We start from the raw sequence: 26,680 nt of genomic DNA on the forward strand, positions 1-26,680 counted from the left end.
CAAAAGTTCTGGCTAAACACATAAGATCCCAAAAGCGAGACCTATTGGCTATGCCAATGCTTGTTAGAGGCTTGGAAAGGATTTTGGATGGAGGAAATCAGTCCAAATACAAAGCTTTGAATCTGTGTATTAAATGGATAAAGTGGTACCTACCATCTACTAAAGATACATTACACTTATCGTCCTCGGAGTATCATTATTGCTTAACCCGACCACAATATAGTTTGTCGCTGTTGGTCCACAAAGGGTCATTTCAAGCCACATTTTCCAAATCGTTATTATGTAAATGATTTTAATTTATATTCATCACACTCAAAATAAGTTCATGTCAATATCCTGAAACTCTGGCATACATTGGCTCCTCATGCACTAATGATGGGTACCTTCGATTTAAATGCCTACAGTTTTATTTTAATATTTGTTTAATAGTTAAGAAATGTGTTTATTTTTAAATGCCCGCTTCATCCAGTTTTTTTCATTTGTGCTAAGGATGTGGTGCATTACAGCATGCTACTAGTCACTGTCCAAAAAATAGTCCACGCAATTTCTTTTTATTTTGCTCATTGAACCTTACGCCTTGTTTCTTTTCCTCAGGCTCTGCCTACGGAACAGCAACAGGATGCTGTTGTGGAGGCTGCCGCAGAGCTTCGAACTAAAGAGTCTGAAGAGGTAAACGCTCCAAAAGTGGCTCCCGTCCCTAAACCTAGGACATTGTTGCCTCCTCCAAAAGTTAAAGTAGAACCTGTAAGAAAATTCAACGATGACATGCAGACTGCACAGACCAGCATCCATGAGGACTTCACAGCAAGGGATAACACAGCCTCGACCCCCAAGGTACCACCACGAAGGAAAAAGTCTGCACCCGCTGCTTTCCACCTGCAGGTGCTACAGAGCCAACGGGGCCTGTTGCTTGGAGATGCATCATTGAACTCCAACCGGTACAACAATAACAACAATAATAATGGAGAGATCCTTGTGGACACCAGCATTAGCAGCTCAGTGACAGACGGGTGTGATGTTCTACTTCACACTCTGGCGCCAATACCAGCCGCCAACCAGGCGCTTGCCTTTGAGAGCCGTTGGTTTGCTGATGACATAGACCTCTTAGAGTTTGACTCCAAGGTGTCTTTAGTGCAACCGTCCAACGTCCAACCTTCCGTCGAGCACCATTTCTGTGACTGGGTCACTTTCAGTGAAGAGAAAAGCAACGATTCATTGTCAAAGGAAGGCAGTGAGATGGCTTGTCATGAGAGGGACAATAATACTCTTACAGGCACAAACTTCGGTTAGCAAGTATATTTTACCAATATTATAATTATTATTATTTTTTAACTATTTATCAACAGGAACTCATGTTTTACTTGCACTTCCAGTGGAGCTTAGACTTTACAAAGAAACTATTTTACTAGAATCTTTATATGAACCGGAACAGCTTGGCGGGGAGAAAATGTTAGAAGGCCATTCCAAGAAAATTGCATTTTTCTAAGCTGTTCCTGTTCTTAATAAAATCATATTTTTTTATCTGTGTCGTAATAAAATGATTTAATTTCACTTGTTGACATGTTTCTTATTTTCTTGTGTCGTAGAATGTTGTTTGGGAAGCAGTTACTACAAGCACACTACAGTTGTAATATTTGAACAATACAAATAAAAATAAGGATCAAAATTTTAAAATAAATGTCCAAAGTAGTTGCTTGCTCTTTGCTAGGCATGCACCGACCTTGGAAGCTCAAGAAATGTATGCTACAATTAACATATATTTGGAAGTTGGAAAGTGTAATTAGAATAACTGCGATTTTGTGCAGAGTAACCTTTCTTCCTACAAAACCAGCACCTGTACAAATGATTCCACGCATTATTGTGCCCGACTTCAAACCTTTGTATTTTTAAAAAATATATAATTAGCATACATAGAATGTTTTGTGCGAAATTCATTTCACACCAGTAGATCGAATGCCCGATTATGTCAGAATGCAATGCATATTTGCTTAAAATTTAAGTTTTTACAAGGAGTGCCTGTAATTGATTGCCACGTATACTAGTCTCTTATAATCAGTTATTGAAATCAAATATGAAAAACGTTTAATGACTTCTGTATCCTTCAGTGAGGCTGATTCCACTGCAGATGTTATAGGGCAGGATTATAGAAGCCTCCATGGTTGCAGAAGAACACAAAGAGAACAGTTGAGCAGGATGGACTGATCACTCCAAGTCCACACTTTAGTGAAATAGACAAAAGATCTACCTGATATTCAGAAAGCTAGGCTGCATGCAATGTACTTACAGCCAACACCGAACAGAGCTGGGTGGTGGGGGTGCCTTTTGGCCGCTCTTTAACTGGGAGGGAGTTCTGTAGAGGTCAGTCTTCCCTATCTAGAGCGCTATCCAAAAATATTCATGCTTCAGTTTATGGACATATGGTTTCTTTTGGACCACAAAACTATGCATTTGGTCATTAGTAGATTAAGACAGGTTAGGCATCAAGATAGAGGCGTATCATGGAGGTATGAACGTCTCTGTCCTCCTTCATGAGGTGCACCTGCAAGGAAGTATTCCGCTCCTCACCCTATGAGTGGCACACAGTATGGCCTTCAATTAATGATGGTACAGAGCTAAAGTAAGCAGAAGAGCTGAACTCCTAGGTGGGGAGCCGAAGGAAGACCCCCATAAATATATATTCGGGCTTGCAAACAATTTTGAGGATTTTCATCAATGATGGTTGTAGATGGCGCACCGGAACAGAGGATTGCTGATGATCCTTATCTGGAGCAATAGGCACCATCAGACTACTGACTGCCCTTCGCTAAGATTGCATTAACTCCCATAGGATAATGCTGTGTGGCTTGATACTGGAAGCTAGGGTGTGGACTTTAAAACTGAGCTACTTTAGGTCAAAAACTGCCTAGCTTTATGGTTTGCTGGGGTGATCATGTTTTTATAGTGCTTTATGCTCACAATGGTGTGTTTCCGTTTGTGACAGGATGCTCCTTTTGCAGTCAACTAGAGTGCTGATTGTGGGACGAACAGCAAGTGACAATGGCGGGATGCCAGAACCAACGGTAAGATCTTGCCTTTATGTGCCAGAGGTAAGGGTAACTCGATACAGTAGCCACATTGTATCTTCACATAGTAGTATTTGTGAATATGACAAGAGAGAATACGTGAAACACAGAGGAAAAAGCCCTAAGGCAAAACAAATACCTGGCAAGGAATGTAAAATTCAAGGCAGATACCAGTGAAAACAAGGTACTGAACAACCCAGGTACTGGGTAACCCAGGAAAGCTGAAGAGCATCTGACAAAAACCTGGAGCTGAAGAGGCACAGACTTTTGACAGAGAAAAGAATTAATCCACCTGAATGAACGATAGGGGACAAAAAACACAAATCATGGAGTGATAAACTCGCAGGAAAATGCTGCTCATTGAGATGGAATGAATAGATGACAGACTAGAAGAAATAGAAAAAAAAATCCTTCAGGGTGAGTATACCCCTCACAGAAAGCAATTTGACTTCCTTTTGTCTTTGTACCCCCTCTTGTTCTGAAGAGTGGAACACTCCTTAACGTGGCAGTCTTATTCCAAATGCCCACTATCAGCACAATCTCTGAACATTGGTCGACTTGCCCTAGTGTCCCAACACTCAACTTCCAGCTAGAAGAAACCATTCCCCCAGCTGCGATGAGCGGTGCCACCGGAATGGATGCGAAGGCCTGCACAGCCAATGATACCAACAAGGGCCTTGGACTCACGGCACTCTAGGAGGTGAGCATAAACCAATAACTCTCCCAGATGGACATTTACACAGAGCACTGTGTACAACCCCTGTGTTATTAGTTAAAACCCTGACTGTATTCCACTACTACTGGAGCTCCAGGATTAGCCTAAAAGGAACGGAAAAGCATATCACCAGGATTGGATAGTGAACATTGAAGCTTTGAAACATGGACGGCCACTAGGAGCAGAAGGCCTTCCAATCTGAAGACTTCCACTGTACAAGCAAGAATCCCAGATGTATTGTACTCCACATTCAGGCTGTCTCTCAAGCTTGGTGGAGGATAAGTAGGAATAGGATCAAAAAGATGATCCTTGACTAGTTTTAACTGATAAGCATAAAAAGTAGGGTGTACCTGCCTTGTAGGTGGGAGACAAGTCGGAATTCAACAGAATTTAAATCTGGTATGATTACAAAGGATACAAAGTAAGGATTTCTTAACTTAGTCGGTCCTATATAACTTGGTATGAATCAAGAAGATAGTCAAACCTTATTTATTTTTTATGTGGTTCTGGAATTGGTCTTCTATACCTCTCAGCAAATTATTCAGAACCTTCTTGGCTTGTAGTGCCAGGTGTCTTTGTTGTTTGAGATGATCTAAACAAATCTGCAGTAGTTGGTACCAATGGTGTTATTCAAGTTACATCTGTAAATACTCGAGGATTTTATTCCTCAAAACAAAAAGGAACATTTTGCTGGCAGAATTCTGCGAATGCCTCATGCGAACATCAATAATCTTGGGGTTGCATTACTGTACCATTTCAAATATTGCTTCAGAGTATAATTAGCCCTTTTAGTCTCACTGTTGGATTGAGCGAAATCTCCGTAAGAGAGACTTTGTTCATGCCTAAAAATCCACTATCTGCTTTCTACATTTTGAAGATTATGGTGTTAGCCAAGCCATTTAAGGTAAATACGTCTGTAGCAAATCATTGAGACGTAGCTGAGGCACATTGAATTGTCTTGAACGGTAAGACGTGTGCGACCTTTGAAGAAGTGACTACTCTAAATGGAGATAGTAGGTAAAGGTTCAAGTGTAATTGGTTGCAAGTAGCCAAATGGTCTGGCATGAACAGATTTCCGATGGGCACATACAGGACATGCTTATACATATGGAATGGACACCAGAAAGATCAAAGGGCCAGATCAAGAGTGGATTTTGGACTCCTGTATCTAAAGTAAAATATTGCACATTCTCAGGATGACATTTTCTAGTTTAGTACCGGGGGAAAAAAAGTCATTTTCGTAAAAAGAGGTGTCTGTGTTTAGATAAGTCTTCTTTTAATAATTTCCTCCAATTTGTCAGGATCCATTTCAACCTATGCATTCCTCCTTCTCTGTAAAAGTGACTGTACTACTGCAATGACCTGATTTAAAGAAAGGTATGATGGTTCTGGATTGATGGTTTGTTTATGGTACATCTGGAAATGGCATCTTCCACGTTCTACCAGCAATATAACTAAGATAAGTCATATTGTGTAAATAAATAAGTTCATCAGCCTTGGCGACTAATCATGCAAGCTCCCAGACCTGTACCTTCATTGCCAGCTAGAAGCCCAGCAGGGAGGTACATTGGTCAGAAGTGAAGAGGAGAATATTAGTGGCAATTTTATATTGTTTAGGAAATTAATGTGGTCTGTTATGAGTCTTCAGGTTAACTGATGGAGACTTTTGTCTTGTTTTATGTCTGCTTGTTGGGAGAGGTGGATCACATAATGAACCTTCTTTTCCTCTCCTGCTGTTGTTGGGATGGAAAAGTACCCTTCGTGGTGACAGACATGCACTCCTGCCCCGAGTGGCCCAGCTGCATGGACATCTGGACCCCTGGTACTGATTTTTATCATTGGCAAACACGGATCATGCATAGGTGTGTCTCATGGTAAAGCAGACTTGATAGACCAGAAGGGGTGCAGCAAGTGCTCTCAAAATTGCAGGTTATTGACCTTACCTAGCATTAAGGGACAGGAGCACGTTGGGGGCAGAATACCCGCTTCGTGTTTAGTATCTGAACAGGCATTATTAGGTCTCGCCTAGGTAGCACTTGCTCTGTCTCTTCGAGACGTGATGTATTAACTATGCACTCAAATAAAGGAAGATAGCTTGATGTAGGTTTAGGACCAACATCCGATGCAACAGTGGGTTAACCCTCTGCTGTCTTGCACTTAGCACTTTTTTTCTGTTGATTAAAAATGAATGTTAGGTGGAACGCTTATGACAAATCATAATGTCTGCAGAGGCTAAAATGTCATTCCTGCACTTTCCCTTGCACACCCCGGCACTTTGCTTTCTGCTGCTTTATTTACTCTGCTGCTAAGTATCCAACTAATGAGGTTAGCTTTTCCTGGTCCGCCGCCAAGCTTATGTCCATAGAAAACTGACCGTCTGTCTGAAAAAAAGAAAGGTATGTCGTGTGGAACGCTTATGACAATTATCATAACCTCTGTAGAGGCCAAAATGTTGTTCCTGCACTTTCCCTTGCGCACCTTGGCACTTTGCCTTTTGCTGCTTTATCTAGTCTGTTGCCAATTATCCGACTAATGAGGCTAGCTCTTTCTGCTCTGCTGCTAAGCTTATGACTATAAAAAAACAGTCTGTCTTCACCTTTGCAATTGGAGGTCTTACTTAACTCCCTTGGGAGTACGCAGGTTTTATTTTACTTCATTTTAACGTGTTTTTAATAGTGATTCGCATTTTGTTCAAACCGTTGTTCTGAAAATATGACATGATGGCACCTTTGTAAAGGTTTTATTTAACTGTACAATAAATTCAATTCAGTATTCAGGTATGGACTTGAAGCTCCGCTTATCTTTTCAATTGGCTCCTCTTACTGTCCTTTGTAAATGGTGGCTTTTGATTTATGAATAGGCTTAGTAGTCCCTTCTTAGTACCTCATTTTCTAACCTCCCTTGAGGACTGCCCCTGTAACATGTCTTGTTGTTCGGTATTTTTTATTTACAGTCTGTGATCACTATTTTCTTAAATCACTTTCTCCTATTGCACACACTAAATTCTAGTCTTTTTTAAGCAGCGCTTTATCTTATCTTATGTTTTTGCTTCAACAATGGCAGCCTCGCCATTAACGCTTCACACGCTCTAATATATTTTTGGGAAAGGAGCGTGGCACGTCGTGCTGTATTTTATGTTTTTTTAAGCCGTGCTTTGTGGTTTTTTTTTCCAACAGTACGGCACGTTTCAGGTTAAACAATGGCGGCCGTGCATTTCTTTTCTTATGTGCGGCTCGCCCAGATCAATCTTCACAATGCACACAGCTTGGCACGCTGCAGCCGTGCTTTACTGGCATGCCGTGCTTCAGCTTGAACAATGGCAATCTTATTCCTCCTCTCCCATGTCACAGCCCCCATCCACGTTCCGCCCCCTACACTAACTTAAATATGCACAGGCGCCGTGCTTTAGGTTTCAGCACATCATCTGCTTTCATATTAACAACACGGACGTTGCACTTTATTATGCAGAACAGCGCCCGCTTTTATATTTACAAATACAATAGTCGAAAGTCTTGCAAATGCAAGACCTATTGCATTGCAAATGCTTGTTTTGAGATGTCTCATGGAGACAGTTCTCAGCTTCCCCTAGCGATCCAAGCATGTGATCCTGATCCTTCAGTGTACCTCATTTGCCAAAACAACGTAAACAGTTTCTCATGCAATATTAACCAGTATGTAAAATTACCTAGCATTTACTTTCAGTGAAAAGTCATCTCCTTTTGCAATTTAAAGGAACTATCTCTGCCTGTGAACAAAGTTTGTCTGTATTTCACTTTTGAAAAGAAACATGACATGGGGCTTGGGGCTCTGTTCTGTGGCAGCAACTCCGTTGAAGGAAATGGGGCCTACAAATGTTTCATAGTTTGCATTTTATTTAAAAACCCACTCTATTCATCTGTGCTGTAGCGGCACACCGCAATGGCAACTGCACAGCTTGATCTTATTCCTCCTTTGCCATGTCACAGCCCCCCATCGCTGTCCTACACTGACTTAAATATACACAGGTGCCACTTTCTAGGTTTCAGCACGGCGCCCGCTTTCATATTCACACAGGTGCCACACTTTATGTTGCTATACGGCTCCCACGTTTATTTTCACAAACACAATAGTTGAAAATCTCAGAAATGCGAAGCCCATTGCATACCATAAGTTTACTTCCCCCCATTCTAACTCCTAAGCAGTGCTGCACCATTATAGTTTATTATTCTTTCTAACATACAACTAAATAAACAATGGTACATTTTTCTAAACACAAAAAAAACTCACTCCCAATAAAATAAAAAAATACAAACGTATGCTCAGCTGCAATCTTTCCCTTTATAATTGCATTAAGGGTTCATACACTTATATAGCTAATACAGGTCCTTTTGCAACTCCACTACACTAGGACAACTAGTAACAGGCGAAGATACTTCACCCCTTCCTTGCTTCATACATTTTCTTGTATTGCTTATGCTACTACTAGTATATAATTACAAGCAAAATAAATCTAACACACATTCTTATTTGCAATAGCTCTAAATGTAACTAATGCGAGACTTTTTGCATTGCAAATGCTTGTTACCTATGTCACACGAGTGGTGCCTATGGCTCATTCATATAAAGTTTTGCTGCAGTGCACCTAACAGTCCTAGCCTACATGTGATTGTATGTAGTGCAGGACAGCAGAGAATACTGCGTGTGCGTGCAGGGATGTGTGTAACCCTTCGCGTGGTACATAACATGGAGGCAGATGGGTTCCATTTTGGAAATCCTAGGACCTGGAGAGGTTGGGGTGCAAACCCCAGACAGGAGATGTGGATTGCTGACATTCCTGGGGGCTGGAGTGGGACCACATACACTGGAGGAAGGTGAGCAGAGCACCCTCAGTGCACTTGAAAGGACTCTTATTCCAGGAAGAGTTACGGGTCCGTTGGGCCTGGGCTCATTGTGAGGCGATCGTGGGTCTGATAAGGTTGGCACTGTAAGATCAGGGAATCATGAAAGAGGGGAAGCCTTAGGCCTTTGAATATTTTATGAGGCATATTTCAGTGGCGGTCGAAAGCCAGGTGTAATCCCGGGTTACTTCCTTGGTCTGTGTTGTGGGTCTATCAAAACTGGAGCCACTCCTGTGGTGGCATACTGACCCTATGACAAAGGACAGAAGAGAGGGCACAATAGAAATATCAAAGGACCAGACACTAAATGATATTCATATCTGGATTAGTACTATAAAGGTCACACAAGTAGTAGTTCACCAGCCCTGTTCTGTAGCGTGGTTTAACTAGAGAGAAGATCACCAAGACTAGGGGACTTGGGACCAGGGTCTCCTAGTCTCCCTGCTGGATGAGGGGCCATTACCCAGGAAGTCACAGTCCCCTTTCTTTGAGCATCACGCCCTCTGCCAAGGCCAGCAGATCATGTGAGGAGGAGGAGGAGGAGGAAGAATACCTGGAGGGAGTTAGGTTCAGCAGGGATCCCAATGAGATCATTCCAATAAGTGAGTGAAGTGTGAGATGTCCAGTCTGGTGGTGACGATTGCAAGCTTGCAGACAATCCACCTGCTCTTGCGAGCTCTGGGGCTATCACCCTTGTGAAAGCTGAGATTGGCAACCACCGTGGTCCAGAGAGGGACACCATGAAGCTTGGGCCAGTGCCTGTGCGCAATCTAAAGTCTGTGACCACCCATCCTCCCGGCAGGGGGTCCACGGTGAAGATAAGGCCATCACCTGTGTGCAGCTGAAATCAGCAACCCCTGTGTGACAAAGAGGGGGCCCACCATGAAGATAAGGCAGTGAGCAGTTTGTGAGTCTAAGTTAGCGGCCCCTGTGTGCCCGGTGGGGGTGACGGATAAATCAGGGCCATTTCTTCAATTGTGGTGCCAAGGATGATGTGAAAAACACTTACTGTTTGTCACAGGAGCCGAGAGATGACATCTGACACCAATGTAGGCTGTCCAAAGACTGGGGAGGCCTGGAGCATCATCGGAGAAAGACCACAATGTGTCCTGTGCCCTCCACATCGGGTTGGGCCTGCTGGGGACTTAAATGACCTTTGCGCATAGCGCTGCTAACATGGACATTTTGTTTTGAACACAGGTGGGAAGTGGCTGTGTAGTTTTTTTTAAATATCTTTTTTATTGACATTTGTGAAACCACAAAACTTTTCCAGATCAGCATAATACCATGGATACCGTGTACTTGATTACCATCAAACTGATTACATATTTGTACAACATGGGGTGTTACCCCTAACTGGGGAGGGTTTCAATACAATAGAACCCCGCAGAACTTTTGTGTCAATAGTACTTTTTAATTCACCTCACCTCGACTTTGGTAGTGAAAACTGTACACAAACAAGCCAACAAATAACATACCCACCTCCCACTCCCTATCCCTCCCCCAAGTGGATGTGTAGTTATGGCTAGGTCAGAGTTTCCACTGAAAAGGCATTTTTTGTTTTCGCAATAACTTTGGCGTTGTTTGATAAATCTACACCGCGTTTTCCAGTAAAAACTGTTCTTTCACCGAGTTTGTTATGGAAACTTTCATGCAGAGCCTTCACGTAGTGGGCCCTAAAAAAGAGGGAATCAAAAAAGTGCCATTTACCATTTTAATTCCTATAGGATTCTTTCCACCTCAATAAAAAAAAGTGCTGAATAAAATTACACCGAACTTGTCAGACAAGGAAGTTTTTGTTTTTGTGAAAATCCTTTCAGTAGTTTTCAAGAAATTAGCATTTACATTTTTTTTCATCTGGGCATAAAGAGGTTATTGAAAGGTTGAACTGTGAAGTTCCAAAATTCATAAAAATATTCAACCCTTACTGGACGAGGCAGCCGTTTCTCTACATAGTCATTTCAGGTCTGCAAATCCAGTGCCATGGATCCATAGTTCTCTAATTGGCAAGTCATAAAAGAAAACAAAATGTGTGTTTTTACCAGACTTCAGAACTCGGGGGCATATTACCAACAACTAGCGATAATTATCGCTATGTTGGCTTAGTGGCAATATTTTTATCGTCGAGCTGTGGCGATTTTTATCGCTTAGGTACCTTGCTATTATCAAGGTTTATCTCCTAAGCGATAAAAATCTGCCGAAATGCATGAATATCGCAGAAAAGTCAGCGATATTCATGCATTACCAAGCTAATGCTCTTATCCATGTTATCCACCTACCATTGGATAACATGGCTAAGAACTGCTCAGGGGCAGGTGTTAGCTTTTGGAGATATATTCGCGCTTAGCGCGAATATCTCCAAAAGTTGGTAATAGGAGATAGCGATGTTAGCGACTGTTTCCAGTCGCTAACATCTTGGCACGCCCACTTTGCATGTCATTAGTGATACATTTCACTGACATGCAAAGCGGGTCCCAAGATGGTCGCTATCGCCTACTAGCTGTCGCTAACTGGTGTTAGCGACAGCTAGGTAATAGGGAGATAATTTTATCTCCGCTTTCTTGGCTTTTAAAGCCAAAAAAGCAGAGATAAACCCCCTTGATAATATGCCCCACAGTTCCCAAGTCCTGGAAAATAAAGTGAAAAAAGCTAAAAAGGGGGCATTAGTACCATCCCTTGACCACCTCGCCCCAGACTACTAACATGCCTCTAGGTAATTTTGTATAAAAAGTCATCTCTTGCAAGCTATAGCTCTATTTTCCATTCGACCATCATAATATTGATAAAGACAGTGAGAGATAGAGCAACAGCTTAAGTTGTCCCTTCTCTCTTTCTCCGTGAATCATTATTTGCATTCCTGACAGAGGAATTTTGCTCAACTGCGTACAGTGGGAGCAGCATGGCAGTCGTCTTTGGACCCTGTTCAGTGCATGGGAGGAGACCTGTTTCAGGGTCTATGTTGGGTCCATTAGTTAATCTGCTGCTACCTTAACTGGCATGTAGCTGAAAGGAGAGAGATTAAGATGATCTTGGGGAGTGCTATACATTGCAAATCACTGGCAAATAAGTAGCAATTAAACATAATGGAGCCATGTCACAGACTGCATTTTGTGGTACTACTTGTAGACTGAAAAATGATGGGGCATATTATCAAGGGGGGTTATCTCCGCTTTTTTGGCTTTAAAAGCCAAGAAAGCAGAGATAAAATTATCTCCCTATTACCTAGATGTCGCTAACACCAGTTAGCGACAGCTAGTAGGAGATAGCGACCATCTTGGGCCCCGCTTTGCATGTCAGTGAAATTTATCACTAATGACATGCTAAGTGAGCGTGCCAAGATGTTAGCGACTGGAAACAGTCGCTAACATCGCTATCTCCTATTACCAGCCGAGCCTTGAAGTTATTAAAGTCTCAAACGTGGTCACTCACAGGTACTGTAACACACTCCCATGGTAAAAATGGAGGAAGGGAAAGAAAATAACACTGTACAGGAACTAATTTTGGATTAATTGAATTATTTTGACATTAAAATTATGTATATAAATATGACATGTGTAAGAATTCCTATTGAATGTTTGGCAGTGATTTCAAAGCTAGTATTTCACATTAAAGAGATCTTAACTGTAAATTATTTCCTAGAATTTACATTGCTGATTTAATTTGCAGAATTATTTTGCTTACAATAAAAAAAATAAGAAATGGATGGCTAACACATTATTTTGACCTTTTTCCCAGTGTTGGTGTACAAAGAAATGGACATCCTTTCACAATGACAGTGCAGCTCTCAGAGCATTAAGCAGCACACTTGATGAACTCACTTTTGTAGGCCCATCCTCGATGCAAGCATCTACCAATGGCTCGTTACCCATGCATCAAAATAAAAATTGCAAGTTCAGAACCCTCTCAACAAAACATTGCACTGTCACACTTTATTTTTTGTCTTAATTTATATTTTGTTAAACCCACTCTATAGTGTCAATATACTACAAAAGAAATGCACATTTTAGAGTACGTTTTACATTTTTCTACAACCCGCTTTGCATTTAATCTTTAACATATTGTACACTTTGTTGCATACAATACGTTTTAAATGTTAGTACATTATCCAAGAACAAAAACTCATATTTCTCAAAACATTGATAGACAGCACAATATGAATTGTATACACACACACACACACACACACACACACATACGTACGTAAAGCAGGCATTCGCTGCACTCCAGGAACTTCAATTCAAGCTTTTATTTCACAGAAAATTCGCACCATGTTTCAACCCAACTGGTCTTGGTCATGGTTGGCGAGTCCTTCGTTTGTTTCCATTCATATAGTAGACACCCATCTTACCCACAATGAGGCATTCTGTGATATGTAATTTAACAATCTTAAGACATATAAACAATGAAAATAAAAACAACAAAGTTGGTATTTAATATGTGTGCTTAACGTTCTCCTGTGTACTTATTAATATATATGTTGTAATCTACAGCATTTGCTGTCTTAATAACAATATAATTGTTGGCACATTGGAATTTCAATGTGAGGCAGTCGCAGTATGGGGGTATGATGTGAAATGAGTTATCAGTCATACGTGCCATTAAAATGATGTTCTGATGAAACTTGTGGGGAGAGGGGTTGGCCTAACGGCTAAGGCGCTCGACCTCGGACCTGGGGATCTGGGTTCGAGTCTCGGTAACGACGCCAAGAAACCTCCTGTGATTCTGGGCAAATCACTTAATCTCCCCGTGCCTAAAATGAAAGTGTGTCCTCATGTAACGTAACTGGTGCTATGTAAAGCGCTCTGATACCTGATTCGGTTCGGGTCTAGTTCGCGCTATATAAAACTCTGCAAAAAAAAAAAAGAGGAGGGTGCCATAGTGTGGATTAATCGGCAATTTATGTCTAGTACCATAACATATAACCCTCATAGTTGAGGATTCAATTATGTTGAATGTCATTCAACAGTTATACTTCCCGTGCTGTATGGAAGAGAAACACCCACCAATAAACACAGTCTAGCATTTTTGTTGAGTGCAGTACTAGGTTGTACATGATACTGTTTGTGTAATATTACAAGTGCACAAATTGTTGCTCATCATTATTGAGTTCAAAAGGAGATTTGGTCCTCAACCAGGTAATGTATTTGGATTCCAATTGTCGCAAGGTAAAGTATGGTTGCCACTTCGCTCATGAAAGTGTATCATGTCAATCCCATAGTTTATTTCAATCATTCTCTTGGCATTGAACCAGATGTTTGAAGGCTTCACTAACCGTGTCAAAGACCAGCCGAGTCTAAACACGTCAGTACAGTTGTCTTGTGCAATAAAACCTTGAATTGAAGTTCCTGGAGTAAAGCGTATACTTGTTTTACAAATATGGGACAACTGTTGAACCCCTATAATGGCACCACCTGTAGAGTGCACTGCTCTTTAGAGATATATATATATTTTCTCGCTTCAAGTCCACCAAAACGCTTAGCACTCGGGAGTGGATGCCTGTCTGGATACACGGTGGTGGGATTGCGATAAATATGTAGCTCGAATACTTCCAAAGAAGAGACCGCACCCACGGGGAGGAAAATAACCCAACTTTATTGTACCGGTTACTGGTACAACAGAAGCGTTTCGGCAAGCGCCTTCATCAACATTCATATATACCATTTTTTAAAAGTTGATTTTAAATTAGCTACACACATAATGCAACAGAACTTACCACATAATGAATCAAAATAAAATGTTAGTGAGGGTGGGATTCATTTTATTTAATGTTTAAAAATAAATATTTATAAATTAATATATTTACATTAATTATTTACAACACATTTAATTCGAGTTAATGTGCTGTAACAATTCATTTTAAGAATTAATTCACATTTATCTTTTTACATTTATTTTATTTTAGAAAGAATAATAAACTTTAAAAAATCACCCTACACTTCCCTGTAGCAGGGTCTCTGCCATGGTGACGGAGATCTCCATCTAGTGGTGAAAAGTTACTACTAATAACGATATAGTTGTAAATCCTGTTTTAGGAGGGTCCACCCCTGATTTGAAGACATGGAAGTCTACACTTTGATGTGAATCTAAACTTGAAACGGTTAGTTGTAGTCGTTAATATACATGAGTGGAGAAGTGTGGCTCAATGGTTAGAGCGTCAGACCCTGATGCAGAAGTCTGGCCCGGGACCAGGGTTCAATTCCCGCCTCTACGGGTATTGGGCTCAATTTCCTCGAACCTGAAAATTCTCGCCTCGGTGTCTATTCTAATCATGGGTCCCACTCTGCAACTCTGGGCAATAGCTTGCTTAATCTCCACGACAGCCCCAACAACGTTAGGATGCCTGGCTTCTTGGGGGTGCGCAGGAATGGACACTTCACAGGGAAAAGCCAGGAAGGGTTCCTCAGTGGTATTCGTACAAGCGCCGAGATGCCTCCGGGTAGTCGTGCGCTATACAAGTACCTCTACATTTACATGAGCATAACTACCTTTCAGAATAGGCCCCACTGGGCTGTTCAGTAAGGCTCAAAACTGACCCTCTGAGATGTCTTTTCCCATTGTTTGCCTCATTCTCCTCATTGCTTTTCATTCTCATCACACACTTTTTTATTCAGCTCAGTCCTTTCTTTCTATCCTTACCCATATACATATTCTTCCTTAAAAGAGTAAAATGTGGGGTAGTAATTCGAGATGCCTTACTTACATACGCATTTGTCTGTTAGTTCAAGTCAAGCTTTAAATATCTATCTCACTCAACCTTCATGTTACTGGAATGGTACAGCAAGCATAAATAGTTGCGGCAGGGACAGCCTAGCCTCTGGCGATTCTTAAATTGCCAGCAGGGATACAGCACTGCTGTTCCATAGAATTGCGTCGGCAACTCACTATCATAGTACTACAGTCCGGTCTCGCAGATGCTTATTCTCATAGGTGAAATGACCAGGAGATCCTGGCTGCACAATTTCCATCATATGTGGTTCAGTTTATATTCCCTTCACAGCTATGTTTCATTCTTAATGGTATTAAAGACTAGAGCCGGAAAACAAATTTCCAGCCAGGAGCAGAAGTGACCCTCAGTACAAATCTGCAAATTCCACTGATCTGCTTCTGCATGTACCAAGACTGACCGGTGGTGGCATTCTACATCCTCTGCCCATACCAAAATTAAAAGGTACAAAACTGCTGGAGGCCCAATTCGTGGACGATCAAAACACACACCGGATCCACTACTGACAGGCCCACCATGCCCATACAAACACTGGAACCCTCCAACTCATCTGTACCAAAACCTGCAGCTACAACCAACCAGTCTTCCGCCTAGTTAGAGCACCTTGCCAACCGTCTACCTGGAAAAATGAGAGAGCTGTCTATAGCAGCTGGTGGAGTCAGGGTTGGTAGGAGGCAGATAGCATTCCTATGAGGACCGCTTAAGGTGGTAAAACATTTAGGTAGGCCACGAAAAAGCAAAACTTTGAGCAAGTGAAGCCTTTGGATAGCTTAGAGGGACATTTGGTGAGGTAGAGATCTTGTCCTTCACTCTACCAGCTTCATTGCCCTCTTCTGCCCTATTCACTCTGGTTCTTCCATGGGTGAACCTTAAAGTGCAAGCTGTGGAGTTGTGATTACGGGGCATTCTTATGCACGGCTGAGTTCTTCCTCCTGAGTGCGAGCTCAGGGAGAAGGATAGCCCATATCAACAGCATGCATTAGAGAAAAGTCCCCGAGGAGGGGTAGTGTTAATGGAGACAACAAGGGGCAGCCAAGGGAATGATCTGCACTACAAGGGCACACCTACCTTCCTGGTCTGTTTTACAGTTCAAGGTGGTGCACCATGCCCAAACACAAGTGGATTTGCCATATTCTAATAAGAATGCACCCTTTAGGTATTTTTTCTGTCCGAGGTCTATCCCATTGGCGAACTGGAAGAAATGGAGGGCATATTGGACCTATTTCACATTTAGTCAAAATGATTCACCACCTTAGAATCTTCCTTTGTCAGGAAGTGCCAGACAGAATTACTCTCTGCCACAACCCAGGGGCAGCATTCACCTTCAGACATCTATACCTTTCATCTCTAGTATTACTAAATGTTTTCACCCTCCAACCCACCCCAAAAACGGCGAAGGGACATGAAACATTTATAGTGAGATAATGTCAAAAATGATCAAGCAGCTATACTTACTGTTTTATTTCTTCCCAAATGCCTCTGAAAGCCGAAATTATTTCAAACCAGTTACTGTTGTTGAAAATAAATACTGCAATGTGGAATGGTACCTGTTTTTTATATTTACATAGAGAGAAAATATTATGATTGTGGTAATCATTTGGAATTCAGAACCAGATGGCCTTCTCAAGAAGTAAAATGTTAACTCCAGTCCAATTATCTCTCTAGGTTCAAATGTTGCGTTGTTGACATGAGAACAGTGTACTCTAGTATAGAATATTCAGGTTTTCTAAGGTCCTCACTTCCATCTGGTTAGGTCAGAAGTACACAGGCACACGTCATAGTTTTCGTGAGTAGATTGTAAAAATTACAATATCAAGTACAGTGTTCAATGACTTCCCAAGTCCTAAGCCAAAGCCTCTTGGATGAACTGCAATGTTCGTTTGTATAGGAAGGAATCCTTCTTTTTCGGTTTGCAGATGTTCAGGTGGTTAACATCCACAGGAATCAGTTCTCCTACTCCCAGGTCTTAATAAAAGAAAAGGAGAGTCAACAAAGCTGGTTATTGTTTGGAAGATAATTTTATACAAGTAAAGCCATTCATGAGTGACACGGGCATACTTAACTGGTAGGATATAGGTTTCAGATTAGAGCATCTAAGGCAATCAGTACACTGGCCATTCTTTCTTTGACTCTCAAGTACTGCGGTCGTCACGTTTGCAGCACTAGTGAGACCATAGACCGTATCCAATTTTGCAGCTCCTTTAAATACATATTTTTTTAAACTGACAGTTTTGCAATAAGGTAGCCCTTTTGATTAGGTGCCAAGAGAGGACAGGGTTCCATTTCACCACCTCAGTACTCGGTTTGCTGCACGATACGCCCATTAGGAAGGAAGGGCACTGTGGTGGAGGAAAGATTCACACACCCCTCACCGGGCACGCTGGACTGGCCAGGTATGTGTGGTAAGCATGGTCTCCCTATCTCCTCTGAATCTTGTTGCTTTCTTACCTCATCCATGCTGTGCTGTAGCCCCATGATATGTCTGTCCCAGGAATACTGAAGAAGTCGCTCTGGCGGGGAAGGCTGTAGATATCGGAGGGTGGCAGTCTCGGTTTGGGAGGACAGAACATCAGGTATGTGATTCAACTTTAGAAATGTAAGGTAAGGTAGGGTGCGAGGTGTCTGATATCGGGTTGGATGAGGGCACCAGTTATGGGGTTGTATTTTGCAGGATTCCAGTAATGATGGTATTGTTTGGAAATGAATGGCATGATGCCAAGTAAGGAAGTTACTTTCTGATGTGGCAGAGGGTGCCCAGTGCAAGGTATGACGGCCTATTGGAATGGCTGAACACCAGGTACAGGAGTCTGTTCTGATGGGGTGGGATTTGGCAACACACCTTTATTTGGAGTATGTTGTGAAGTTTGGTGTGGCAGGATGCCAGGTTTAGTAGCCTATTTTGGAGGAGTGCGAGAGAGAGATTAATGATAAAGGTATAGGAGTATTTCCTGGAGAGAGAGAGATGGTAGGAAATCGGTTATGTGGTTGATTTTAATGGAGTGGCTGGATGCCAGATACAGATGTCTGTTTTATGGGTTATCTGACAGAGGATGTGAGGTATAGGGGCCTGTTTTATGAGTTGTTCGTGGCAAGATGTCAGAACGGGCCTCTTTTCCGGGTAGGGGAAACAAATGATGCCAAGCGTAGCAGTGTATTTTGAGATGGTGATGCTGGCAGGATGCATGCATCATGTCTTTTATAGGGTGGAGCATCGTCAGCATGCCTTGTCTGAGGCCCTGCTTTGGTGGTGGTAAGGTAAAAGGAATGGGGTTTTGTTGGCTATTTAGACACTCACTAATAATCAAAAGGCTGCCCTAAGTTGGACAATTGAGGTTCTGTTGTCACAGGCTATAAGGTAGCCATAGGTCTAGTTATGGGCAGAGGGAAAACAATAAAACACGCCAAAGACATGCTACAAATAATGCTGTAGTGGGTCCAAATTCCCTTTATTTTGTCCCTAAATGTAACAATCTGTGCTGCAATATGCAGCATAACTGTACATTTGACGTAAAATCTTGAGATAGAAACAAGTGAATTGAAATTTCCTTCACAGTGGGCATGTCCTGTCCTGTTACTCGTTTGAACAAAAACCCAGTATGTTTTCCTGCAAAAGTGACCTCTGTCACATGGCAGGTGTTCCACATATTTTTGTTGTTGATTTCTGGCAAAGGTCTAGGCTCTAGTAGACTCCATGAGCCCCATACAAAGAGCAACTTCCTTTAACACTAGTGACCAGCATCACCATATCCAATTTATGATATTGCTAATGTGTGGTGTCGGCTTCTGGATGTGTGTTGAACACAGGACTTTTTATCTGCACACCAAATTGAGGCGGCTGACTGCTGGCTCTCCCTGGTAAAGTAATATAGTTTGGTTTGACATGGTCCCTGCACAGGTGTCTGTGGGAAGTGTTTCTGTACACAATAAGCAGGGCCACCCTGTATGTGTGTAACCAACAAGCAAGGTTTTGTGTACATGGTTCTGAATAGGTGTAAACAGCAATGGATCAGGAACCCTAGTTTTGGTTTACCTTACCTGAATCAGGCCAGTTCTAGAAAGGAGGGCTGCAGTTTGAGATCGAACATCTGAACTGCTGCAAGTGCATGGGTACTATCCAATTCCCCAACAAATCAAATGGGCTGCCTGCCTATCCCATGCACCTTATGCACAGCTCTGGCAAGAAGAGCTGTATCTGGAAGAGCCACAGTAGCCTGGTAGATATTAAGGATGTATGTTATTACCATGGAACCAATTTGTCTGTGCATATTATACTATGCTGTTTTTCATGGGACTGAACTGTACCCAAAGGAACACTGGAATAATCCGAAATCTAAACTGTGACTTTGAATTTCAGTGGCATAGGAAAGTGCCCCTTGTTGACAAGGTCACCCCCACTTTTAGCCTAGTATCTGATGCAAATTTGACAGAAGTGCCCTGGGTTCCTGCAGTCCAGGTCATCAGTGCCATATCTCTTTTTCTAAAACTGTAACTTGTTCCCCAATTGGCATTACATTCAGCACCCCCAGTAAGTCCCTAGTAAATGGTGCCTAGGGCAAGAAGGGCTAAAGAGGGTCCCTAGAGGCTGAAGCATATATTATGTCTCCCTAAAGGACCCCTCACCACCAACTGCCATTGCAAACTGCGTGCCATGGGGCAGCGAAAGGTGAAGATGTGACATGGCACACCTCCTGTGTGCCATGCCTACTGACACTTCATTCAGTACAGGTAAGTCACCCCTACAGCAGGCCTTTCAGCTCTAAGGCAGGGGGCACCTGTATGGACATATCTGCATGAGCAGATATGCCCCTGTGATGTCTAAGTGGATTCTTAAATATCACAAGTGGACAGGGAAGCCATTTTAAGTACTTATGCTGGACACTCTTAATTAAAAGTTCCCCATCTACGTGATGGCTTCCCTGAAATTAGAGAGGTTTGGAATCAAGCATCTCGTATTAATAAACCCACACTGATTCCAGTTATGGATATACTAATACACACAACTAGAGGACAACTTAGAGGTCCCCCGACAACCTACCTACTACTAGTGCTCTGGCTGACTGGTGTAGACCAGCCTGCCACCACAAACATATTTCTGGCCCCTGCAGGAGAAAGAGCTTGTGCTCTTTGAGGGTAGAAACAATGCCTGCTCCGGTCGAAGGTGTTGTCACCTCCTCGGAGCAGGATGGCTAAGTAATCAGCATACCAAGGCAGAAGGTTTCAAAGGCCTCTGCTGTCTTTTGATATGCTACCTGAGGCTTCTCTAGACATGGGAAATGCCACCGCCTGTCCAGGGCCCATTTGGCACCAAGACAGGTAGGAAAATTAGCTAGTCAAGAGGTGTGTCCCCCTCTACGGCTAGTACCACACCTAAGGTGGGTCATCTGATATGGGCAAGACTTTAGAAATTCCACCATCTAAATTGTGGCAGAATTAGGGTCTTTAGGCAAGGGTTACGCCCACTTCCCATAGGAAGTGGTGATCAAGAGGGTGTTGATGCACTAAAGGTAAGTAGCCCATTGGCTACTACCTGTCACCCCCCATAACATCCTTAAATTAAGAATTTAGGTGGCACCTCTGACACCAGGAACTCAGATGTGAATGCTCAAGAGGAGGAGGACACCAAGAACCACAAGAAAAAGCGAGAATTTCAGCACCAAACCCTGCCTGCCACACTAAGTCTTGACAATCGCGACCCAGTAACTCTTACTGCAGCTGACCAACTTCCAAAAACCGTGGGAGACTGCCAGCCTTCACAAATCGCCAAGCAATCTCCCTTGAAGTAGAGGAGCTACTCGCCTGCAGGCATGAAACGCATGGTCGGGTCTACTGAGTTGCTGCTCCCCTGCCAGCCCGACGCAGCACCTTCCCAGGAAAAGGACCCTGTGCCTCTGAGGTCAGAGCTGTCCACCTACCAAGTGAGAGGACACCAAGACTGACCGGAGCCGCACAGGACCATACCAAGGGTACCAGACCCCTCTGGGCAAATGGACACCGTGAGAGTCCCGACAAATAACCTTTACCTGTTGCTACAGAAAGGCCTGGCTGGCCTAGAGACCAGGAGAAAAGATCATCATCCGATAAATGGGCCTGTAAAGTTATGTGTGCTGGGGGAAAAAACTTCTCTCAGCATCGTCCATAGCTGGTCTTACTAGAGGGAAGGCTGGCTCTCAAAATCACATTCACTACTTTGGAAGTGCGACTGAAGGCTTTCAACTGTCACCGCTCAATCTCTAAGCATGGATGTGTAAGTTGTGCAAGCTCTGGTCCAGGACCAATCCCTGCTGTTGTGATAGAAGTTCCTCCCAAACAGGCAGCTGAATCAGAGGACACCTGCTCACGGCGAGAAGTTCTGCTGGCCCAATCTGGAGTCACTAGGATTCAGAAAAAAACACAGCATTGAAACCGCCCTCATAGCAGGCACTGATGACATCTAGACCATCCTAGACTGTGCTGAGTCATCAGCGGCCCTCATCCTGCTCGACCTCTCGGCAGCTTTCGAAACAGTCGCCCACAGCATACTCATCAGAAGACTCCACAAGATCAGCATCCAAGGTTATGTACTCGAATAAATCTGCACCTTCATCATGGTAAGAACACAAAAAGTCAGACTGCCACTCTTCACATTGGAATCCAAGAACCTGATCTGAGGAATCTCCCAGGGATCGCCCCTCAGCCCTATAGACTTCAATGTCTATATGTCACCAACACCTTCAGATCCCAAGGCATCAGCATTATCTCCAAGGCTGATGAGACACATCTAATCCTCTTCCTGACGGACAACATGAAAACCACCATTACCAACTTCATCAAATACATAATCATGGTAGCAAAATGTATGAAAACCAAGTACCTGAAGCTTAACTCTGACAATACAGGAAATATTGGTCTTCAGAAACAAGACCTTCCCGGCGGGACGCAACGTGGTGGTAAACTGAGCTAGGACCAACACCAACCGACCACGCCAGAAACCTGGGAAGCACCCTGGACAACAAGTTCAACATGACAGCACAAGTCAATGCAGTGAGCACTGCCTGTTCCACATCCTACGCATGCTCCAAAAGATCTTCAAATGGCTGCCACAGAGCACGAGACAAATTGTCTCACAGGCACTCATCACAAGCAGACTCTAATATGGCAACACAGTCTACACCGAAATCCCCAAGCAGCTCACACAAAGACTCCAGACCATCCAGAACGCAGACACAAGACTCATCCTCAATCTCCCACATCGGACCCTCATCTCACCTCAGAGAGCTTCACATACAAGAAGCCTCGCACAAGCATACCAGAAGAGATGAATACAGTTCCACCAGACAGACACCTGCGTTCAGACTCACTCCCTCTCCCAAAGCACCACATTGCACACAAAACTTGGAATGAACTCCCTCAGCACATCGGAACCTCCTCCTCACTTCTTGAGTTCCACAAGAAACTTTAGATCTGGTTGTTCCATAAACCTTGTGAGGGCTTCAAACAGTTGGACACTGTGCGCTCTCAGCAGTGGTGAAAAGATCAAGCCAGGCCTCTCGCCATTGGTGAAAGACGCCTTGTACCATCTCGGCACAGGACCCACGACCCCACTCAACTGTGCCTGTTGCAGTACCACAGTAGTGTTGTTTGTGACAACCTGTATCAATCAGGGGTTCTTAAGCGCGCTACTCATCCGTATCGGTCTCAAGGCCTGGGGGGAGGGGGGTCGCAGATCTGTTTAGCTGAACAGCCAGGTCTTGAGAGCTTTCCTGAAGGTGTTCAGGGTGGGGGCTCGTTCCAGGATATGGCCGCGATGTGAGAGAAGGACCTTCCACCTGCTCTGGCTCTGCAGATGTGCTGGGTTTTAACCAATGTGAGGTTTGAAGATCGGAGGTTTCTTTTGGGTACGTGGAAGCTGATTCTGTCGTTGTGTTTTTGGGTCCGCTGTTGTGTAGGCATTTGTAGGCGTGGGTGAGGATTTTGAAGGTGACTCTTTTCTCCACAGGGAGCCAGTGGCGCCTTCGTAGGTGTTGGCTGATGTGTTCGTGCCGGGGGATGCCGAGGATGAGTCAGGCGCGGGGTATTCTGTATCGTCTGGAGTTTTCAGAGTAGGGACTTGTTTATGCTGGTGTATAGTGTGTTCCCGTAGTCCAGTCTGCTGGTGATGAGTGCGTGGGTGACTATCTTCCTTGACTCTGGGGCGATCCATTTGAAGGTGATGCCGAGGGTGTTAAAGCAGCAGGAGGTGATGGTGTTGCTCTGTCGGTTCCGTATCCATTCTTCCCTGATGGACGGAAGTAAGGCTTTAGTTCAAAGCAAACTGCCAATGTGGAGGGGGGTATCCGAAGGAGACCAGTCATCTGGTCTCCCCTTCTCCTAGATGACCTCGTCAAACTAGAAACGATGCATCATTCAGAACCATTAGGCATAGGTGGGGTAGGGAAAAGGGTTTGCCACCAGCCCAACTTCAGATATTTTGCAGTCGCCTCAGAGTGTCATGTATTCCTATAGGTTCTGAATCGATCCCCCTATTCCTGACCCTATTCTGGTTAAACTAACTATCAAGTTAACTAGCAGTCAGCCCATGAGGCAAGAACAGCCCCCATGATGCAGATACCATTATCTGACGCAGTCACACTACGGCACAGGAACGTGTTATCTGATTAGGTCATAACGCTTGAGATCTAATTAGACAAGCGACATTCCTCCAGCCCCTGATAAGGCATACGACGTTCTCATAACAAATCAAACCTATGACAACCTGGAAAATCCGTGCGGCCATTGTTTTGATTTCACAGAGAACTTTAGTAAAAGAATGTGCTAACGAGCAAGTCGTATGACATCTTTATTGACGTATCTATGTCCATCCTTACGTCAATCTCGGCACCTTTAAGGTATAAATATTGCCGATCTTGCCCTATGCAAACACACGCGTGGTGACAAGACGGAGCAGCCATACTTGCCGAAGCCGAGAGCAGAAGCAGACCCCGCTGGCAGCAGCCCCGCCTTCCTGACGCGCTGAGAGACGCGCTGCTATCTCAAGCCGAGAGACCCAGCACCGGCGCTTTCGGGCAGCCCTCGCAGGCAGCCTGGAATATCGAGAGCAGAGAAAGAGATACCATTCCTCATTCATCCTAACTTCCAGGTACAGAACTGAATAACCCCTCGCAGAGAATTCTTTAGTTATTCACTTGGCAAAAACAAACTTAACTTAAACTGTAACTTTCTATTCCCGCCCACGCATTAGACTTAGGTCAGGTACACGGGGTAGGCGTATTTAGAAACACCAGTTGAGTACGTTTAGTCAAATGTATATGTGTATGTAAATATATTTTATTCATTTAAAACATCATATGGCTCAGAGACCATATCAATGTTTTTACAGTATTATTTTATACTATTGCTTTTAATGTATGCACTTTACTTAACTATAAGTATTGCAATAATATCGATCCATTTCTCTTGTACGAGAAAAGAGACTGATCAATAAATAACACCTTTTTATTGAACACGCCCGTCTCTCTTCCTTTTCTCTACATTCTGATGAGACTAAGAATGCACGTACTGACTGAGTAAAATAATTGCCTTGTGCTCACACGACTCTGGAGATACACTCTTGATTAGGGGAGAGCAAAGTTGTCATGTTCTATGGTTGTCAGAAACTAAATCCCTTCTTGTCTAATCAGGGAAGTTAAGTCCTCCTTGAACATTCGAGAAAGTTTCTAGCGAACTCTGAGCTAAGCTGGCAAACCCAAAAATTAAGTCTAGTATCGACAGTAGTAGACCTAGTTAACGTCTGGCCTAGGCCTTTACTGCTGTAGGTATTATTCCAATGCGCAGAGCCTATTGGGAAAATAGGAACTACACTACATGGCGCCCAACGCGTTTGGAAAGGGCGATAAAACTAACGTAAGACATTTAGAGTAACTCAGTCGTGCTTTCTCACTCAGACCCCTTTTCCCAAATACTCCAAAGACGTCTGGAGTGGGTGAAAGGTTATATCCTCCAAAACCTCGCAGGAGGGAACTCCTATGTATGGTTCTTGGTATAGTCAACGTTGAAGGATAAATAGTTCCAAAATATTGTGCATCTAATCTCTGTTTCCATAAAGAAACCTGATCTGCAAACAAACATAATACCATACTGTCGGTAAAATGGGAGACAGTGATGAAGAAAGAGAGGCAGTTAGATTAGCAGCTGAAATAGCAGCAGCTGATAATGCTGCACTAGATGCGGACGGGGATATAATACTCATCCCGGTCGCCAAAAGGAAATCTATAACCTTAAAACTTATAGAAAATGGACTGACACCTAGAGGTGGTACAGTCATATTCGTAATTGAGGCACACGAATATCGGCAGACAGAGGTATACTATACATGGATACATTTTCCAGCAGCAAATGCTGTAACAAAGTACTTCCACTATTACAAAATAGAGGTTCCACCAGACCGTTACACTCCTTTCGAGGAGGTGGAAGTACCACTCAAATTCCAAGAGCATTTGCTCTTATTTGATGGCGCCCTAATACATAATAATCACATTACCAGGCTCGGTCCTTTAGGTAGACCAGGAGCAACGTGGCCGGTCTTAGCCGGATACACACCACACCCAGACATCGAAGGGATGTCTACAGGAGAGCTGTTAATACAGCTAAAACAATTACTAAAAATTCATAGACAATTAGTCCAATATGTAATGCGGACTTCAACAATTCAGCCAGCGATTAAACTTCCACAGCTGACCCCTCACCAGGGGAACACAAATAAAATCACACCACAGAACATCCAATCCTGCCTAGGTAAAGTTCCGGCTAAACGGGAACAGATACCGTTCTGGTTGGCACAGAAAATCACCCAAATAGAGGCGGTGTTTCCTGACACCACCCCGCTGGAAAAACACAGGATTCTGACTATATGTCTCCCAATGGGAATCGCACCACACATAGAGGACTGTGACACTTGGGGTACAGTCTTTGCTTCCATCTACACAAAAACGCACGGTGTCCCATCCATTTCGGTGATACCAGATGTGCTAAAACAAATTCAAGACGAATACGGTCCAGAACCTGCTTTAACTCTTGGTATGAAATTACTAAAAGACTTCAAGCAGGTCTCGGCTATATTATTAGCCAACATAAAGGGAGAAGCAGCAAACGTGGCGATCCGCCAGAGGTTAAAAGAGACAGATATAGCAGACCAACCAGCTGAAATAGCCAGAATCATAGAAAAATCCTATGAGGAACTAGGTAGAGATAGTTTAGGTGGAATACCAGTAAAACCAAAATTGATTGAAAGTCCTGAAAAAATATTTTTTAATAATAATTCACCAAA

At 43.2% G+C, this 26,680-nt stretch overlaps 2 protein-coding genes across 2 annotated transcripts in view; one reads left to right on the forward strand and one right to left on the reverse strand.

Annotated features, from left to right (window-relative positions):
• The window catches only part of SYNJ2 (synaptojanin 2), a 724,073-nt gene extending 722,522 nt beyond the window's left edge, over window positions 1-1,551 (forward strand). Inside the window, exon 27 of the mRNA XM_078649121.1 lies at window positions 595-1,551. Coding sequence (XP_078505247.1) covers window positions 595-1,290 — 696 coding nt within the window. The 3' untranslated portion in view covers window positions 1,291-1,551. The remainder of the gene's footprint in view (window positions 1-594) is intronic.
• A 12,684-nt stretch (window positions 1,552-14,235) lies between these two features.
• SERAC1 (serine active site containing 1) overlaps window positions 14,236-26,680 on the reverse strand; it is a 435,480-nt gene continuing 423,035 nt past the window's right edge. The window contains exon 17 of the mRNA XM_078649122.1: window positions 14,236-17,343. Within this exon, the coding sequence (XP_078505248.1) occupies window positions 17,222-17,343 (122 nt within the window). The 3' untranslated portion in view covers window positions 14,236-17,221. The remainder of the gene's footprint in view (window positions 17,344-26,680) is intronic.

The sequence above is a fragment of the Lissotriton helveticus genome, chromosome 6 (assembly GCF_964261635.1).
Source record: "Lissotriton helveticus chromosome 6, aLisHel1.1, whole genome shotgun sequence".
In the NCBI taxonomy this organism is placed as follows: domain Eukaryota; kingdom Metazoa; phylum Chordata; class Amphibia; order Caudata; family Salamandridae; genus Lissotriton; species Lissotriton helveticus.